The sequence below is a fragment of the Agrilus planipennis genome, unplaced genomic scaffold (assembly GCF_000699045.2).
Source record: "Agrilus planipennis isolate EAB-ADULT unplaced genomic scaffold, Apla_2.0 scaffold5, whole genome shotgun sequence".
NCBI classification, from domain to species: Eukaryota; Metazoa; Arthropoda; class Insecta; order Coleoptera; family Buprestidae; genus Agrilus; species Agrilus planipennis.
The window spans coordinates 2983194-3002126 of record NW_020442468.1 but is presented as its reverse complement, the minus strand read 5'-3'; the positions used below and the strand labels follow the sequence as shown (position 1 = coordinate 3002126).

The following is an 18933-nucleotide window of genomic DNA, read 5'->3' as shown; positions in this document are numbered from 1 at the left end:
TGTAGTATTAAAATGAAAGGTACGCTGATAATCAAAATATTGCAAATTCAATTAATAACCCAATATTTTTTCGATAAGATCCTTGTTTTACAAAATAAATTACATTAATAAAAAATTTGTGAAACTTTCGAGTATTAGTGTTATGTGTGTTATCCTTGCATTTGACTAATGGTTTGCTTGAATAGAGGTTAAAAAACTATTCAAATACAAATTGAAATTCAGTGTTTAGAAAATAGAATAGAACATAATAGAAAAATAGTAAACAAAAGAAGGTGTTTTGGCTATAATTGTTATTCATTTTAAATAGAACTGTCTCAGATAAATCACTCTCTGATAATTTAATTTATAGGGGTAATGGCGCTGTTTTACAGTTTAACTACTTTGGGAACTATTCATTTTATGATTTTGAACAATTTTTTGAAAACCATGCATAAAAGAACAGTTCAGAAACTTACAAGAGTGAACAGTACCTTCAGAAGACGAGAATATAATAACTTAATGAAAGAAGAATTGAGAAAATGTGTTATCTATTTGCAAGAAATACTCAGGTTTACTTACATTTCAGCAGTGCAGCATTTGATTCATACACATTACTATTACGCAACATACGATTAATGAATATTATTATTATTAACAATTTAACTATTATTTAGTTAATAAAACTAAACCTTGTTTGTAGTTACTGTGATCTGGTAGAAAAGACGTATAGTTCCGTACTTCTTCTTGAAGCATTCTGTTCTTGTGCTACAATTACTGGATCACTTGCAATGGTTATCAATGTAAGTATCATGAATCATTTGCTTTTATTCATGTAGGTATAATATTACTATTATTTTGTGGTACAGTAAGACGTTTAATGGCAAGAAATCACTTCTATGAAGGACTGGAGTCTCTCAATTTTTCAGTTCTATTCATTCAGTCTCTCTGTGAGAGACTCGAATCTCTGAATTAACAATTTTATCGTTCGAGTCTCTCATACAGAGACTGTGAGAAATCCATAAAAATACCTAGGCAATAACTGAGAGACTGTGAAAGACTGTGAGAGTCGCTCTCAGAAAGACTGAAAGACTCTGACAGACTGGAGAGAGACTGAAATTTTTTGTCTAGGGTATGTATAACATTGTCAGTTGTAGAGATTTTTTTAGCATTTCGTTTACTTGTAAATGATTATTTTAATTATTATAGTGCCCTTTTTCTTGCTGTCGCATCAATTACAAAATAACGAAATAGAACTTTCCCTGTTTAACGATTTACTTAAATTGTCGTAATAATCTTGGCTGAAATTTTATACTAGGGAACACTGACTTTAAGTAGGGTCCAGATAAGACACTACGACTAGAAATTGTGATCAAGGGCCTGATAGGGAAGAAAACGAAATAAAATAAACTTTATTAATTTATATCGGATTGTAAATTATCAAAACGCAATCACGTATCATGCAACATAATTAACAATATATTGTGATATTTAGTGTGTGATGGATTTAAAGCAAGTGATCGATTAATCACCATAAAAACTTTTTTTGCTCATCAAATACAATTAAAGATTAACGATCAAAAAAATAATTTTTTGCTTATCATGAGAGCGATATTCCAAGTAAGCAGCAGTTGATAAATGTAGAGTGGATTACATAAAGGTGACATTTGCCACACTGTCTCATTTTAAAGTTCAAAATTATCGTTTTTAAATCATTAACTGATAATTTACATCGCAAACAAATATCGCAACTAACATAATGTTTAATGTACGTATTTAGCGGCTACGTTTCGATACGAAGATGATGTTATTGTGAACAGTCGGAGAAATATTTTAGAATTAAACAAAAGTCGCCAGAGTCGATGCAATATTAATTTATATGAGTAGTTGACCATACAATAATTGTTCATTTTGGTCTTCTGTTTCAACTTATGTCCAAATTATTATCAATAATAATCGTTGCAAGGAAAACATGGCAATTATATAACTTTTAATTCGAGATGTACTCAAAACTGGTAGCACCCTTGGATTCTACGTACATTTTTACACACTTTTCGTCTTTTGTAGAGTCCCTAACAATAAATTAACAAGCCACATAATTATTGGCGCTTTTTTATTACCAGAATTTTAGCTGTGTTTCCTCATGGCAATTGTACGGCCATTATTTCGAGACGCACTCAAATTNCGAGCGGTTTTTTATTTTCAGTATTTTCGCTGATGTTTGCCTCATGGCAGTTGAACGGTCATTATTTCATAACGCACTCAAATAATGTTGGTACCACTCGATTCTACGTACATTTTTACATACTTTTCGACTTTTGTAGAGTCCAACAACAGGTCGAAAATTTACTAGCGCTTTTTTAGAATTCGGTACATCTGCTAATCCTTTTTGAAACTGCTAAATAAAACGTCTGATCAATAAAATTTAATGTTACATCAATAGTGGGAGACGCTGCATAAATAATTAATTTTTTTTCTTATTTTGGGAAATGTAGATGCTGTTAGTATTACGTTTCCTGTTTAATTTTGTAATAGGGGTTATACGATCCAACAAATCTATTTCAGAAATCTTGTTTACGAGAACAGCGCTAAGAAAAGAAAATCATTAGTATAACGAAAATAAAAAATTAATTAAAAACACGTCGAGAATTATACAATCGTTGCTAAGTACATACATATATATACATACTTAAATATTCAAAATAAATGCTGTCAAATCCAGTTTTACAATTTAGGTTTATTTGCTACGGATTTTAGTCTGCGTCATGATTAATTAATTAAAAAAACGAAAACTTGGGCAAGGTAGCGGTTAAAAAAGAATCAGGCTAATGATGTATCAGCGATATTAAAGAATAGTAAATTTTTTATTTAAAATAGTGCTATATTTATCTATGCATGTAAAATATATTGTTGGAATATTGCCTTCCAAGACATTGTGGGTTCATTTCGCATTGTAAGTAATTAATATGAAATGGAAACGTTGCTGAATTTACATTCTATCTTTTTACAATACTAATTAAGACGTCGCGTTTTGAGTGAATTAAAAGTAAAAGCTATTTTCACTAGCGGTGAAAGACAGGAAAAGTATCAGTCTCCACAACTGCGTCATGGATTTTTAACGAGTTGATTTCCGGTATAAATAATAATACAAAATGAATATGTGCGTATTTATTTCAAGGTAAAGCACCCAGAATGTCATTATTTAGCGGTCTACTTTCTTTTTCGTTCTTTACGTTATGTTGTACAATAACTTTCACTGCGCCTATTGATATACAAAAAGTCTAGACAATTCCGTACGCATTTTACTTTTGGTGCAATGTTTTTGGCGTTTGTCAGTTATAAACCAGCTATAGTTGGGGCGATCAAAATTGGCAAAGTCCACAATAAATAATTTGTGACAAGGGACGTATCTTCTTTCTTGTTTCTACTTGGGATTGCAGTCATTTGCTGCATTTTGAACACGCTTTTGTTAGGTTAGGAAATGTTTCATGAGTAGTCCAGACAATATGAAAAAAACTAACCTAATAAAAGTAAGTGGTACAGCCCTTAGGTTCCCAACTTACGCACTTCAAAAATTGAATCGATGAAGCTTTCAAGTAATGTAACTCCATATTTAAAAATAAAATAAAACACATTTGGAGTTTACAAATAATTTATTATAACCACTATAATTATTTCGACACACTGCTCCTGAGAAGAGATTTCGCATGTCTCACCTTTCTCTCCCTAATCACTATCCACCCATTCCGACAATTCCTAAAAGGAGGTATAAGAAAACCTTCCGTTCTGTTCTCTGGCATTGCACCAGAGTGTAGGTTGATGGGACCATTAGCTGGTCAAAGACAGTAAAGTTTGAGTTAAAATGTAACGGAGCATGCAAGGAAGTTCATGGTGGTCTGTATTTCGATATTCTTTCAAAACTGCCAGACTGGCATTGTTAAATACTGACCACCATGAACTTCTTTGTTCGATTTGGTTACCTATCGTGCATGGTGAGCTACGTAAATACATATCCATCAACGTAAATGGACCTTATTGAACATATTGAATTCCACCAAATGTAGCATTGTACTACAGATGGCGTTCACCACCTCGTTCGTAGTACTTCGTAACGTAACGTGACGCGTAACGTAACAAAGATTCTAAACATTATGATAAAATAATTCACTCATTCTTATTATAAATTGTTATGTGTCCTATTTCCTCGGTTATGAAATAATGAAATTGACTCTGTAAATATTGTTTTATAGCATCGATTGGTCGTAAAAATTATTGACCCAGAGTGTCCACATTGCATAACAATAAGATTCTAGTTTCTTATTCTACTCGAAACACAATTGAAGGTTACAAAATTACAAAGCGGAGTTTTTAAAGTTTTTCAAGGCGTTAGTTTTAGAATTTTAATTGAGAGATCTCGATTTAATTTTGACCTTTATTATACATGCGTATATGTAATACGGTAATAGTATTTGACAAAACAAATTTGTCGAGCAAAAAAGCCAAGGATGGAGCAACAAAGTGACGCCATTTTTAATTTGGCTTAAACTTAATATAAATTAAACTTAAAATAATGTATAGGAAAACATTATTTTATTCGTAAGTAATGCTTAAAATACAGAAATATAAAAACTATAAGCATTAGGCATTACTGCAAAAGGAAATATTATAAAAAAACCACATTATTTGATCGTGATGTACATATATGCATTACATAATTGTATAATTTTACACAATACCCTAATGCTTTCTCATATACAATTTAATAATTTATTGGTTGTCCTTTCACTACATTAACGAAATACTTATTTATCTTCACAGCAAAATTATGGCTTATTATAATTTAAAATTATAGAAGGTATCATTCAGCATCTTGTTCAAACTTTGTAATTTTATTTTCTAATTACACATTACATTTATCGCTTATAAAAATATGAATTTCGTAACCGTTTATGCTATTTATTTGTGCAAATTTTTAACGTGAAAACAAACATTACAGGTATTGTTTTATTTGCAAAAACAAATAGATACATAAATTTCTATAGTTCAGTTAATCATGTTTACGATGTTCATTGTTTTGAGTCTTGTACGGGAAATTACTGTTTTCGAGGAATTAGAAGCTAGGAGCAACAACAAAACAATCTAATTCACTTGTCAATGTGCCATTTGATTTATTAAAGTAAAACGCGACAAAACAATATAAATCGAAGATTATTATATTACGTGTAAATTTATTTATATACCTGCTAACGATAAATTAATGCCGATATTGTTATTTTTTGCAGTAGATATTGGCCAAATGATAATTTTATGATAAGTGGCACTGTACGATAAGGATTTTATTTTTGAAAGACGTGAAAACCCATGACGTTTAATTAAATTGGGTAACATATTTATTTAAATGTTTCTTTATCAACAAATAATTTTTTCTAATGGGTACGTCTTGATTTGTCCAATCGAAGCGCAAAACTCTTTTTTGTTTTAATTGTTTACTTAATTACAAAGAATAAGGGCAAGAACGAACAATAACCTAACTTTTAAAGGGGACTTAAAAAGGAAACAAAGGTTATGCTACTTTTGAATGAAGATTTTAATTTCTTATTTTTAATTATTAAGTGATTTAAATCGAAAAAGAGTTTTGTGTTTCAATGGGCAAATTAAAACGTTTAAGCAATTTATAATTTAAATGTATAAAGTTAAATAAACAAGTGGGGCAGTTTTATATTCGAGAAGGGCATTTAAAGGGTAGTTTTTAACCTTTCACACATTAATTAAAAAGTAGATAAAAAGTAAATAAAAATTTCGCTGCTACTTCCGCTTTAGTTACAATTTTTAGTATTATAAAGATGTAATGCTAAAAATGGAATAATGTTTACCGATTACAACATACAGATTGATATTAAACGGGTTTAACAAGTAGATTTATTTAATTAGGAACCTTTCGTACAAAAACATATAAAAAAAGGCAGTTAACTGCCGACAATGTAGACAATAGAAATGGTGTAAATGATACCTTTTCACGTTTAAGTGTGCAACTTATAAAAACGTTTTAATAAAAGTTTCAAATTGAATTTTCATGCACGGAAAACGTGAACATTTAACTGTTTCATTTGATAGGTACGTGTGTTTTGAAATGATAAACTTTTTTTTACAATTCTTGTTAATAATAAAAGGTTCTTGATTCAATTGTTTGTAATAATCGATTAATTGTTACCAAGTAATAAAAAACACGCTCCCATAATTGTAATATTACGAGTATCCCTCGAAATAATGGGACATTATAGGGGTATTATACTTATTATTCGTGGTAAAAATACCCTTACAACTATTACATATAAGTGCAACAATGGCATCTTGCGGTTAGAAGATAAATTACGCTAAACCCTCATTACGATTTTTATAACGACATCTAGTGGTCAAACATTAACCTAAATTAGACCACCATTACGACGTGCTGGAATCAATCAGTAAAACTAATGAGATGTACCTAATTGAATTTTTAATACGTTAATGAAGCTTTGTGAGATTGTTAATGATATTGAAGGAGATAAATAAGGAAACCAAAGGAAGGAGAAGTAATCGTAGCTTCATTTTCGGTACAACCCTCGCATAGGTACTTGAAATGAAATCAATTGACAGAATCACGTGCTCTTGCATGGGTCTTCAGCGAAACAAATTTCAGAATTTCAGATAGAGTGGGTAAATATTGTTTACATAATCGTACAGGTGATATGGTACGTGCAATGCAATAATTTCACGTGATATATCAGTCACGTTGCTTATTCTATCAAGTGCATATCAATCATTAATTAATAAAATTTAGAATCCAACTGATATATATTGTAAATCTGAACACATATGTCACAAAATATTATAAAAACACAGGTCATCCTGGATTTGTCCTTTAGTAATCCTCACAAAAAGGTCAATTTTTGAGTTTTGAGATACCGAGAGTCAACTTTGAAGTCAGACTTCTTCTCAAGTGTCGCAAATATTGTCGTGAATGACTTTTATTTCGCTGTTTTTTACCTTTTTAATACTTGATTTCGTTGAGCTGTATAATTAAACGTGTAACTACAGGAAACCAAACAAATTTAAAAATATTTTTTGGCAATCAGTTTAGGAAATGACATTACTGATGTCAGTGACTCTTTGAAACGTGAAATTTCATTACGTGTAAAGCATATTTGAGGGCAAAATCTAGAGACAGGATACTGACACATCCCATCCATTGATCCAAGTATTAATTATAATAATGAATGAACGCATGGAAGATTTTTAGGCGCCGAGTTCAATTTTTATAGGGTGTTTTTTGCGAATTCCTTGTAACAATAATAACGTTGTGCGAATAGAAATGGAATGCAAATTAAGTCTGTTAATTGCAAATGAAGTGATCGTTACAAAGACATTTGAACATCATAAAAGTAGATACTGTTAGAATAGACTTACAAAAGGATCATGCATTAGTATCTGTTGTAGTGATGCGCTTAAAGAAATTTAGTATGCCTATAAAAATGACTTGAAAAGATTTTCTATAATGTCAAACTCTTAAGGGGAACCAACGAGCTTTAGCAACCCATCAAAATCAACATAAATTCAAAATGGAAAACTTTAAATGATTGCTCTGCTTCCATCAGACGAAAGAGTTGAATGGGCTACACCCCTGGGTCACCACAATTTGGGGACGGCAATTTTGTTTGCGCTATAATCAATTGGACTGCTTAATTCGAGTTTTATACTTTGATGTACAATATTGAAATGTGGTGTTACAGGAAGATCTCAAAGAATCGTGAATAGACGAGTTGGGTATTAGTAAGAGTGCTGAATGAGTACTATTATCTAACTGTTATCACCCGAAACACTAAACGTAATCCAAATTCTCCAAACTTTAAAAGATTATAAATATAATGCATAGAATTCAAATTTTGTTGCATTGACGTATTATTTTACGCCAATCCAAAGTAGGAATATACGCGACTATGTGATTTAAAAAATTGTTGGTAAAAACGATAACACTAAAAATTACCATTAAAGAAAAAAACGAAATAGCATTTCGTGTAATTTAACCAGTAACAATAATTAAGTCTGTAGTGCACGGTCCGTACACAAACAATTTACAGTTAGATTTAAATTGAAACAGACAAAATAGGAATACGGACATGTTATGTTGTACTTTTTAATTAGACAATATCATTTAATCATTTTTGTGCAAATGTGGTAAGTAGAGTGCCCCTTCGAATATGTAAATTACCTTGTAATGACGTAAAAAACTACAACTGGCATTAATTGACTTCAATTAAGCGAATTTTCTACTTTAACTATCGCAACAAGTTAACGTTTAAGCCAACCGAGCGAATAAATTGAACAAGAAGATAAATACACAATTCTAATTTCTTGGCGTATAGATATCACGCGACAATAACGTGATGACAATCGAATGAAATTAAATATTATATGTTGCAGGAATAATTCTGACACCTCTTATTATATTAAACTATCTGCAATACAGACTTTAAAAATGAAATTTCNCTGTTTTTGCTCATGGCAATTGTACGACCCTTATTTCGGGACGCACTCAAATTCCGCTGGTGCCATTCGATTCTACGTTCATTTTTACGTACATTTCGACTTTTATATATTCCGAAACAATATATTAACAAGTCGAAAAATTACGAGCGCTTTTTTATTATCCTAATTTTAGCTGTTTTTGCTCATGGCAATTGTACGACCCTTATTTCGGGACGCACTCAAATTCCGCTGGTGCCATTCGATTCTACGTTCATTTTTACGTACATTTCGACTTTTATATATTCCGAAACAATATATTAACAAGTCGAAAAATTACGAGCGCTTTTTTATTATCCTAATTTTAGCTGTTTTTGCTCATGGCAATTGTACGACCCTTATTTCGGGACGCACTCAAATTCCGCTGGTGCCATTCGATTCTACGTTCATTTTTACGTACATTTCGACTTTTATATATTCCGAAACAATATATTAACAAGTCGAAAAATTACGAGCGCTTTTTTATTATCCTAATTTTAGCTGTTTTTGCTCATGGCAATTGTACGACCCTTATTTCGGGACGCACTCAAATTCCGCTGGTGCCATTCGATTCTACGTTCATTTTTACGTACATTTCGACTTTTATATATTCCGAAACAATATATTAACAAGTCGAAAAATTACGAGCGCTTTTTTATTATCCTAATTTTAGCTGTTTTTGCTCATGGCAATTGTACGACCCTTATTTCGGGACGCACTCAAATTCCGCTGGTGCCATTCGATTCTACGTTCATTTTTACGTACATTTCGACTTTTATATATTCCGAAACAATATATTAACAAGTCGAAAAATTACGAGCGCTTTTTTATTATCCTAATTTTAGCTGTTTTTGCTCATGGCAATTGTACGACCCTTATTTCGGGACGCACTCAAATTCCGCTGGTGCCATTCGATTCTACGTTCATTTTTACGTACATTTCGACTTTTATATATTCCGAAACAATATATTAACAAGTCGAAAAATTACGAGCGCTTTTTTATTATCCTAATTTTAGCTGTTTTTGCTCATGGCAATTGTACGACCCTTATTTCGGGACGCACTCAAATTCCGCTGGTGCCATTCGATTCTACGTTCATTTTTACGTACATTTCGACTTTTATATATTCCGAAACAATATATTAACAAGTCGAAAAATTACGAGCGCTTTTTTATTATCCTAATTTTAGCTGTTTTTGCTCATGGCAATTGTACGACCCTTATTTCGGGACGCACTCAAATTCCGCTGGTGCCATTCGATTCTACGTTCATTTTTACGTACATTTCGACTTTTATATATTCCGAAACAATATATTAACAAGTCGAAAAATTACGAGCGCTTTTTTATTATCCTAATTTTAGCTGTTTTTGCTCATGGCAATTGTACGACCCTTATTTCGGGACGCACTCAAATTCCGCTGGTGCCATTCGATTCTACGTTCATTTTTACGTACATTTCGACTTTTATATATTCCGAAACAATATATTAACAAGTCGAAAAATTACGAGCGCTTTTTTATTATCCTAATTTTAGCTGTTTTTGCTCATGGCAATTGTACGACCCTTATTTCGGGACGCACTCAAATTCCGCTGGTGCCATTCGATTCTACGTTCATTTTTACGTACATTTCGACTTTTATATATTCCGAAACAATATATTAACAAGTCGAAAAATTACGAGCGCTTTTTTATTATCCTAATTTTAGCTGTTTTTGCTCATGGCAATTGTACGACCCTTATTTCGGGACGCACTCAAATTCCGCTGGTGCCATTCGATTCTACGTTCATTTTTACGTACATTTCGACTTTTATATATTCCGAAACAATATATTAACAAGTCGAAAAATTACGAGCGCTTTTTTATTATCCTAATTTTAGCTGTTTTTGCTCATGGCAATTGTACGACCCTTATTTCGGGACGCACTCAAATTCCGCTGGTGCCATTCGATTCTACGTTCATTTTTACGTACATTTCGACTTTTATATATTCCGAAACAATATATTAACAAGTCGAAAAATTACGAGCGCTTTTTTATTATCCTAATTTTAGCTGTTTTTGCTCATGGCAATTGTACGACCCTTATTTCGGGACGCACTCAAATTCCGCTGGTGCCATTCGATTCTACGTTCATTTTTACGTACATTTCGACTTTTATATATTCCGAAACAATATATTAACAAGTCGAAAAATTACGAGCGCTTTTTTATTATCCTAATTTTAGCTGTTTTTGCTCATGGCAATTGTACGACCCTTATTTCGGGACGCACTCAAATTCCGCTGGTGCCATTCGATTCTACGTTCATTTTTACGTACATTTCGACTTTTATATATTCCGAAACAATATATTAACAAGTCGAAAAATTACGAGCGCTTTTTTATTATCCTAATTTTAGCTGTTTTTGCTCATGGCAATTGTACGACCCTTATTTCGGGACGCACTCAAATTCCGCTGGTGCCATTCGATTCTACGTTCATTTTTACGTACATTTCGACTTTTATATATTCCGAAACAATATATTAACAAGTCGAAAAATTACGAGCGCTTTTTTATTATCCTAATTTTAGCTGTTTTTGCTCATGGCAATTGTACGACCCTTATTTCGGGACGCACTCAAATTCCGCTGGTGCCATTCGATTCTACGTTCATTTTTACGTACATTTCGACTTTTATATATTCCGAAACAATATATTAACAAGTCGAAAAATTACGAGCGCTTTTTTATTATCCTAATTTTAGCTGTTTTTGCTCATGGCAATTGTACGACCCTTATTTCGGGACGCACTCAAATTCCGCTGGTGCCATTCGATTCTACGTTCATTTTTACGTACATTTCGACTTTTATATATTCCGAAACAATATATTAACAAGTCGAAAAATTACGAGCGCTTTTTTATTATCCTAATTTTAGCTGTTTTTGCTCATGGCAATTGTACGACCCTTATTTCGGGACGCACTCAAATTCCGCTGGTGCCATTCGATTCTACGTTCATTTTTACGTACATTTCGACTTTTATATATTCCGAAACAATATATTAACAAGTCGAAAAATTACGAGCGCTTTTTTATTATCCTAATTTTAGCTGTTTTTGCTCATGGCAATTGTACGACCCTTATTTCGGGACGCACTCAAATTCCGCTGGTGCCATTCGATTCTACGTTCATTTTTACGTACATTTCGACTTTTATATATTCCGAAACAATATATTAACAAGTCGAAAAATTACGAGCGCTTTTTTATTATCCTAATTTTAGCTGTTTTTGCTCATGGCAATTGTACGACCCTTATTTCGGGACGCACTCAAATTCCGCTGGTGCCATTCGATTCTACGTTCATTTTTACGTACATTTCGACTTTTATATATTCCGAAACAATATATTAACAAGTCGAAAAATTACGAGCGCTTTTTTATTATCCTAATTTTAGCTGTTTTGCTCATGGCAATTGTACGACCCTTATTTCGGGACGCACTCAAATTCCGCTGGTGCCATTCGATTCTACGTTCATTTTTACGTACATTTAGACTTTTATATAATCCGAAACAATATATTAACAAGTCGAAAAATTACGAGCGCTTTTTTATTGCAATCACAATCTGAGTTTTTGAAAACGTATATGGAGCCCCAGCGTGTGAAATGCATGCGATTGTGTACTTTTGAGTTATTTCATTATTATTCCAACCATTAAATATTGGATAACTGTGTTTGATGTTTTTTTCCGATGTGCACGTTTATCTCATCCAAGGCTGTTGGCTTTTTATTGAGACATTTCCGGGAAACTACCTACTCTGCTCGTTCCATAGGTCGATTGCACTCTATCTCTCTCTCCCCCCAATCGTGCATTTATAAATAATTCAGTGGAAGAAATCCAAAAATAAGCTTGCCAAAGGCACGAAATCTTGGCGTCGATTAATATACCTGCACGAACAATTTTTAATCTTCTTTGTATTAATATCTATACAAAGTGAAGTGAGATAGTAGTTGGCAAAAATCATTGGCTTTGTGCAATATTTCCAATCGCTAGTTAAACAGTGTGCAATATTGTCGTATAGCCTTCGTTAAGTAGCATTTTCTTACCAACTGTGTGCATGTTGTAAAAGGGAAGTGGACAAAGATAAAAAAAATCATGGCGTGTATGTTGCTGTCCATGACTTTTGTGACTAATGCTTTACGATATAAGTAGTTTAGTAACTATCTACAGTTTTTTTATCAGTTTCATATCGAGCACTACACGAGTTTGTGCTTTGTGTCGCTCTGATACTTTTATTGGAATATTTACTAGTGTTTGTAGTTTGTACTGGTGTTGGAGCTACCGAAAACTCAAGTTAAATATTATCATATAAATGATATATATGTAAGTGTTGATTTTTAATAATATTTTGTAATAGTTTTGTGTGTTTCGCCAGTGTCTGCCATTTTAGATCCTAACTTCCTGTAACTGTTCACAGTAACCACAAAGAATTGGTAATTTTTGAATTAATTTCCCTTTGCAAAGTTATTTGACGTTGATGTTTTACTAATTTTATTATATAATTACTAATTACTGATTTCGGACCCTATTTAAGTAAACGTGTCTTTAAATGTCGTTAAATCGATTTCAGAAACTTTATTGAATTGTTTTCAATTTTGTAAACTACACAATTCCTAGAAAAAGTAATTATAGGTATATTAAACTTGAGTGCTGCTCTTAGATTAAAATCTAATATTAGACATTACAGAATTGTGGAAATTGTGTGTAAAGTATTCATTTTAATGCTGGTACTAACCAGTACCTAACAATTAGAACAATTTCAACTGTTTACTTCACTTTTTCTTGATAATTGAATATTTTTGAAAACCTACGTAAATCCAGAATAACTCAAATTTATTTTAAGAATTTTTGTTTGTTATTGTGAGTAGTTTTTGAACATCCTGTGTATGCCGCTTGCCTTATTTAGTTCAGGAAATAACACACTGTCCTTTCGATTGCAATGAGATTGTATTTGTACTTAAATCAGTTCAATGTTACTGAAGTTATTTATTGAACATTTAAAAGTAATTTATTTGCAAATCAGTTTAATAAACTTGATTGGTAAAGCATCGTTGCTGAATGATGCTGCGTCAATAAAAAATAGCAATAAACAATTTCAAATGGAAAATTAATTTCTAATTGTTATTTTAATTGCTTATTTTTGTGGACTGTATTTTTTATAAAGTTATATCGCCACAAACAAACCTTTTACTTGACTAAAAAACTTTTACAATTACTTATGAGACCATCTGTAAAGTAGGAGCTCAATTACTTGTGGTAGGTACTGTAAGTAGGAATTAAACATGAGTACAAAATCTATAATCTGAAAATAGTTCCATAGCATTAAATTTTTTTTATGGATTATGTGTTGCAACATTTTCTATAATTAAATTTGTGTTGCATTGAATCTATTATAATAGATTAATTATAATTAGTTATTTATTGTGCGTTTAGTTGTGGTTTTGAAAAGGTAACATTACATTTTGAATTAGCATCATGTAATATTATATTGTGTGATGTAAAACTATTCTGAGTAAGACACTTCTGAGAAATTCCCTTATATTCCAGCTAAAATTATTATTAGCACCCTATCGATTTTAGTGTGTCAAGTGGGGGTAAATTTGGTAACGTAGTTGCGCTTTGCGTTCTTAAACACCCCTTTAAAAGCACCTTAACATATTCAAGTGATTCTCTTTATTCCAGCACAATGCCCAACCACGTATCAAAGAAGTCCAAAACCCAGGACCCCATAGACACAGTCGTTGGGTCAGTCTCTGAAGACTTAGAAGTGCCTGTAGCATCTGAGATCGTTTTCAGGAAGATATGGAGGATTAGAAAGTTCAAGAAAGCTGTTTCGAAGTTGGACTTTGTAGATAGTCCTGCATTTACTTGTTCAGTAAATGGAACCATAACCCAGTGGAATGTGTCTGTTAGGTTTTGGAAAGGTAAAATGCTTGCTTTTTACAATATTTTAGCATAATATCTAATTTTATGGTTTGTAGGTTCTAATGGCAAAAAAGTTACCAATCCAGTTGTTCTTTGTTTGAATTTGACTGGTGTACACACTTCAGAAACCGGCCAAGCTCGTATTAGATACCAATTTGGTGTCTGGGATGCCAACATAAGACACTGGGAATGTTCATCTATATCAAGTACCGTTCTCAACTTAGAAAGTAGGCAAGATTTGCTCTCTATAGGCTACAAAAGTCTTGGAATTCATGATAGACACAGTGATAATGGTAAGTTGGTTTTTCTTTTTTTTTATTTTAATCGAAGGGAAGGTTTCTTTCTGTTTTTCTTTTTTATTTTATCTTAACACAATGCATATGGATCAAAAAGATCTTTCGCAATGTGTTGGATGCTGTTTTATTATTTATTTTTATTAAGAAGATGATTTTTGTCTAGGGTTGCCTTAGTGTGCATCATGTATTTTCTTGCAGAAAAAGATGTAAGAATAATGATAAAAATTCAAATAATCCACAGCGAGGAGGAAGAGCACAGCTTGTCACAGGATTTGGCAAGAATTTTAGCAGTAAACTCTGAAGAATTTTCAGACACAATTATTGAATGTGCCTCTGATGAAGGAAACAAAACTTTAAAGTCCCACAGTCTGCTTATAAGATCGAGAAGCAAGAAGTTGGGCACAAAATTGGAAGATTTCCAAGACAAAGAAAACAAAGTAAGTCCCTGAACAAACAGGGTATAAAAATAGCCTTTATAATATGTTATATACAAAACAACTTGCACATTGTTTTATTTGAATGCACTCCAATATGAAAATAATATTATTTTAGTGAGCAATTAAATTTTATAATTTATGTTTTACTTGGCTTTGGTACCTATTAATTTGTAAACAAAATGAATTAAAAACAAAATTGCTTTCAGTGGAAATTAAATCACCACTGTTTTTCATTATATTTGTTTTTTTTTGTGGGTATGTTTGAATTATTTTAAATTTTCTGTCCTCAAATTCGATTTTTCTTTTTTTCAGAATATAAGGTACAAACTTGACCTTTCTTTCATTCCACACGACGTTGTCCAAGAATTTTTGAGATACATATACACAGATAAAGTCCAAAATGCTGAAATGTATGCTTGTAAGCTGTTGCCCTTGTCAAAAAGGTATGGTCTGCCTGGCCTTACTGCCCTTTGCGAACGCACCCTCATCACCAGCATAACACCAACAACTGTACCCAATATTCTTCTTCTTGCTGATGAATGTGGTTGTGAGAATCTCAGGAAAGCTGCCCTTCATTACTGTGAAGATTCAGAAGAGGTCAAAGGCAACGTACACATTGGTAAGAAAGTAAAATAAGTTTAAGATTGTTAATATTATTATTTCTAGAATAAAAAGCTCTAAAACCTGAAAAATGACAATAATATTGACTATTTATAAATAAACATTATTATAAGTGTAGAAAAAATAAAATGGTGTTCATGAAATTTAAAGTTCAAAAATAAAGGGGTTCAAAAACGTGTAGGGTAATTTACAAATCATATACTAGAACAATACTGGGTATTATATGAAAGAGCATTATTTATACATCCCTAAACAATTTTTGTTTTAATTCTAAACCCTCTACTTTTTAATTTAAAGCCAAGAATGTGTGAAAAAATACGTTTGACCCCCTCTATTTTCCAGAGTTGTAAACAGAAAAATCTAAAATAATTCATACAATTAGAAATTACTTTATATATTGCAGGAAAAATAAAATGTTGCCCTGGATATTCAAAGTTTGGAAAATAAAGGGGTTCAAACAGGGATGTGGTAATTTACAAGTGGTTTACTATAACTATGTTGGGTATCATATGGAAGGGCATTATTTACACATTCCTAAATAATTTTGTGTTTAATTTTAAACACCGTACTTTTTGATTTATGACTAAAAATATGCAGAAAAAAACGTTTGACCCCCTTTTTTTCCCAGATTTATAAACAGAAAAATCTAAAATAATTCTCATAGTTAGAGACTTTTGTAAATATTACGACAAAAATAAAATAATTCGTATTGTTTTTATAAAATTATAGAAAATGTCATGCTTCATTCTAGGTAAGTCACTGGCTTGGCGAGTAATGGAAATGGTAAATCCAGATCTCTTCCTTGAAGCTTGCGAAAGTATTGGAAGTTCTTCTAGCAATTTGGGAAGCACGGACTTGGAAGAGTGACGAAAATCTTCTGATAGGTTTTAATTTCTGTCTTTTTTTACTTACCTACATAAATGTACAAAAAACAAAAGTATTACTACCACCTAATCGAACTGATAATAATAATAATAATAATAGTGTACCTAAATGCACACTTAGAAATTATTTTGTAGACGTACTAGGACATGTAAGTAAGAAGATTGTTTTTTTTCTTAAAAAAATATTAATTGCGATTTTATTGGTCGCCACTTGTGATCGTTATTTACTCGTTCGTGCATGGAATTATAGATTAATTTATTTTACCTTTTCTTTAATTATATCTTATTAGAAGTCAATAAATTAAGAAAAATCTGAAATGTTGGTGTCTCAATAAGCATCAATTCAGTACCTTTACATTAATAGGCTCAATAAGCATCAATTCAGTATCTTTAAACTAACTGTAAGGTGAGTAAATGAGCAAAAAAAGAAAATTTGATCTTGTTTTACTTCAATTGATCGTATATTTATTTAAACAAACATCTCTCTAAATAAGACAGGTAATCTATTATTTTAAGTAATAATAAATGTTTATTTCCATGATTTTAGTTTTTAATTATATTATTAATTGATGTATGCCATGTTAACTTGAAATTATTCAAAAATATGATCTTTAAATTGTTTAGAAACATTTTTAAGCAATACATCACTCTCACCAAAGTTGCTATGTCCAAAATATCATCATCAATAGTCATACTTGTTTTTTGCTGTGGAGTTCCTTAAAAAATAAGAAACTTTATCTCTTAAGATTTAATATATAAAGTGATATACAAAATTACAAGCTATTTATAATTTATTTGCTTATAATAACGGAATTTGCAATGTTAAGAATGTCAAGAATTACTGTATGACCTTTGTATTTCACTTACCGTGAACGCCATCTCGCGGCCAATAGTCAAATATTCGTATAGCTAGTTTACAGGTTTCAACAGTATTACAGATGTCTACCAGATACCCAATTTAAGTAAAATAATAATAACACTAAATTTTGAATGGAATAAATTGTATCTGATATCAAAGATTAATTAAACCATCTAAATATACACTCTCTTGTTTTATTTATACCTATTTATCAAATTTATTACATTANCAATTTTTTAAAATTTTAATAACTTTTTAACGGTTTAGTGAATCGACTTGTAATTTTTACAGGAGTTTTAGAATTTTGACATACCTCCCAAACATCCTTAAACCCACGCAGGGACTAGATTCTTCATTTTTCTAAATTAGTTATTATTGAGTTTAATTTAAATACACTTGCTGTGAGTATAAAAAAAATTATATTGCATTTATACAAATTTATTTAGTATTTGAGTTGTGTATAGTTTTTTAACCCTTTCGCTGACAGTTACACAAATACGTTGTGAATGATTTATAAAAGCAATGTAGGACCAAGATAATTTTTTGATTTTTGATGTCTTTGCGGTTTTCGTGTCTCCGCAAGGTTAATATTTGCAATTCTATATTTATAAACTTACATATCTGTTCACACATGTTCTCATTTAACTGCTACTGATTATGATAAGACTTACATATGTACGTATGCATGCATTTTATTTGGCAAACGGTGTTGATATTGATAGCACGATGATTTCTTGACGTCAATTGGTCTGTAAAATAAAATAAAGAATCGCCAATCAAAAGCATATTCGAATAATAATTCTGATTATATTATCATTTGAAGGAAAAACTTGCTCATGTTTCACATATGGTTCGTGATTTTATTATATCATCATTTTTTATTTTCAATTACCCACAGCTGATTTATTACGTGCTTATTTACCCGAAATAAAAATGTTCAGTCTCTCAAAGCGAGACTCGAGTCTCCGTCTCTCTTCGAGTCTCTCTGGTGTCGCTGAGAGAGACTGTCAAAAAAACTGTTTAGCGTCTCTGAACGGGAGACTCGAGTCGCTCATAGAGAGACCCTCATTTCGTATCCAGTCTCTGAACGAGAGACTCGAATCTCTCAATAAGTGGGGTCTCGATAGACATCGCAAAAATTTTCTAAGTTCAACATATTTCACAGATCCCAGTCTTTCTACGAGAGACTCGAGTCTCTCAACTTTTCAGTTTTATTCATACAGTCTCTCTGTGAGAGACTCGAATCTCTGAATTAACAATTTTATCGTTCGAGTCTCTCATACAGAGACTGTGAGAAATCCATAAAAATACCTAGGCAATAACTGAGAGACTGTGAAAGACTGTGAGAGACGCTCTCAGAGACGC

General features: G+C 31.7%; 1 protein-coding gene across 3 annotated transcripts in view; it reads left to right on the top strand.

Annotated features, from left to right (window-relative positions):
• Positions 1–17250, top strand: part of LOC108736559 (TD and POZ domain-containing protein 5) — a 24308-nt gene extending 7058 nt beyond the window's left edge. Inside the window, exons 1-6 of one of the 3 annotated variants that reach the window (XM_018469023.2) lie at positions 12008–12869; positions 14229–14470; positions 14528–14764; positions 14966–15204; positions 15517–15823; positions 16577–17250. In XM_018469023.2, the coding sequence (XP_018324525.1) occupies positions 12859–12869; positions 14229–14470; positions 14528–14764; positions 14966–15204; positions 15517–15823; positions 16577–16692 (1152 nt within the window). In that variant the 5' untranslated portion in view covers positions 12008–12858 and the 3' untranslated portion in view covers positions 16693–17250. Of the gene's footprint in view, positions 1–12007; positions 12870–13903; positions 13996–14228; positions 14471–14527; positions 14765–14965; positions 15205–15516; positions 15824–16576 lie in introns of those variants that run through there. The other 2 variants (XM_018469032.2, XM_025981266.1) reach the window with 2 other exon arrangements.
• The last annotated feature ends 1683 nt before the right edge of the window (positions 17251–18933 follow it).